Genomic DNA, 1,887 nt, shown 5'->3' on the forward strand with positions numbered 1-1,887 from the left:
GTACCCCAAGAACTTAAAGCACCACAAAACTGGTGTCATTACAATAATTACGTACAATACCAAACGGCAAACAGATAACTTGATCATACTTAATTACTCGATCGATCGTTAAATATTCCAGAGACGACAAGCACTCCAAATTATGACTACATGTTGAAACTCGAAAGCCCCTCCGTGTCTACATATGTATATATCTCTATAAAGCTTTATTGGCAACGCAGCGTTGGTGTGTGCATGTGTGGTGGCATTAGGGTGTAAGCGAACTGCTCAAACTACAGTGCATCTATAGTAGCATTAGACTCGGCAAAGACTCATTAAAAGACCTTCGAAACTTTCGTGTCTAATCTCCGGATACTACGTCGCAATGGAACCATACTTTGGATTATGATCATAATCCAACCATATGCCAAAAACCAAGAATATTTTTTTAAGTCTCCTCCTAGGAAGTTCCCTTCCAGTTTCCATTGTTAAAAAAGCAGCAGCTTAAATCTAGTGGGTGCATTCATCTCCATCAGGATCAGGAGTTTTAAGACCAAAAACACCAGATTAACCATCAACACCAACTGAGACAACTAACAACAACAAAATAATTCTCCTCGACTCTCTCAAGGGGAAGGAGGAGGAGAACCATTCACCACTTGGTCGTTGCCAGCGCCGCCGCTGCCAGCGCTGCCATTGCCGGCCGCCTCAATCCCACCACTATCTCCACCACCGCCACCGCCATCGCCGCCGCCGCCGCCGCTTCCATTCCTAATTTCCGCCTGTCCTCTCCTTGCTGAACCCAAGAAGGTGTGCTTGTTGTTGTGCATCCACACCTTGAACACACCCTTTCCGACACCAATCTCCTTGCACCGTTCCTCCACCAAGCCTTCGTCCCTCTTCTGCATCCTCCACCCCAATCTCTCCGAGAGCTCGTGCATCCGCTTCTTCTGCTCCGGGCTGAACTTTGTCCGGAACCTCTTCCTTGGCAACACCGCCGCCGCCTGCGGCGCCGCCGCTGGCCTCCCCGGAGAGGGCGCCCCAGGGAGCCCGGAGCTGAGGGCGAGCAGCATGTGGGGGGCGGGGGAGAAGTAAGGCGGGGGAGAGGCGGAGCTCCGGCGGCGCCGATGGTAATCCGCGTTGCCGTTCTCCTCATCATCCCGGCCGTCGTTGTCCTCATCGCGGCTGCCGGCCATGTCGTCCTCGCCCTCCTGGCGGCCGGCGCCGTCGTCGAAGTGGTGGTGGAGGAGGAGGGGCTCCGGCAGGCGGCGGTGGAAGTTGCGGTGGCAGCCACAGGCGGCGCACTTGAGGGAGGTGGGGTCGGCCGGGTTAGCGGCCTGCGAGGGCATGAACTCCCCGCAACCGTCGAGGGCGTGGCCGCCGAGGCTGGCGGCGTGGTTCTTGAGGCATTCCCGGTACAGAAAGTCCGCCGCGTCGGCGGCCTCCGCCAGCGACGACAGCCCGCGGTGGTGGCGCTTCAGAGAGCCGTTGGGGAAGGAGAAGGGCTTGGACTTGGCGTCCGGGTCTAAGATTTTTGTGGCGGGGTCCATTCTTTAGAGGGCCAGGGGAAGCGCTCTTAGGTTAAGGGTTTTGAGTTAGATTGAACCATAGAGAGAAGAGCAGTGGAGGGAGAGAGGGCTAGAAAAAAAAAAAGAAGAGGTGGGCAGGTGAACAGGAGTGATGTTGGAGATAATAAGAGGGGGATAAAAATTAGAGAGAGAGAGGGTGGGGATTGGAATGACGGAATGATAAAAGCGAAAGGGCGAAGAGGTAAGGGAGTACAAGTGTCAAGGGCCCCAAACCACCCGTTTTGAACCGGGGGTTGGGTAATATAGCTAGGGTTAGGGTTTGGGAGGAAAGATTAGAAAGAAAAGTGCAATAAATATTATCCGGTGCTCGTTACTGTGG

The 1,887-nt window shown here is 54.2% G+C and overlaps 1 protein-coding gene across 1 annotated transcript; it reads right to left on the minus strand.

Annotated features, from left to right (window-relative positions):
• Positions 1-404: 404 nt before the first annotated feature.
• Positions 405-1,887, minus strand: LOC120110999 (zinc-finger homeodomain protein 9-like). The gene has a single exon (XM_039127245.1). It carries the CDS (start codon positions 1,527-1,529, stop codon positions 606-608), a length of 924 nt encoding a protein of 307 aa, XP_038983173.1. The 5' UTR covers positions 1,530-1,887; the 3' UTR covers positions 405-605.

The sequence above is a fragment of the Phoenix dactylifera genome, chromosome 6 (assembly GCF_009389715.1).
Source record: "Phoenix dactylifera cultivar Barhee BC4 chromosome 6, palm_55x_up_171113_PBpolish2nd_filt_p, whole genome shotgun sequence".
In the NCBI taxonomy this organism is placed as follows: domain Eukaryota; kingdom Viridiplantae; phylum Streptophyta; class Magnoliopsida; order Arecales; family Arecaceae; genus Phoenix; species Phoenix dactylifera.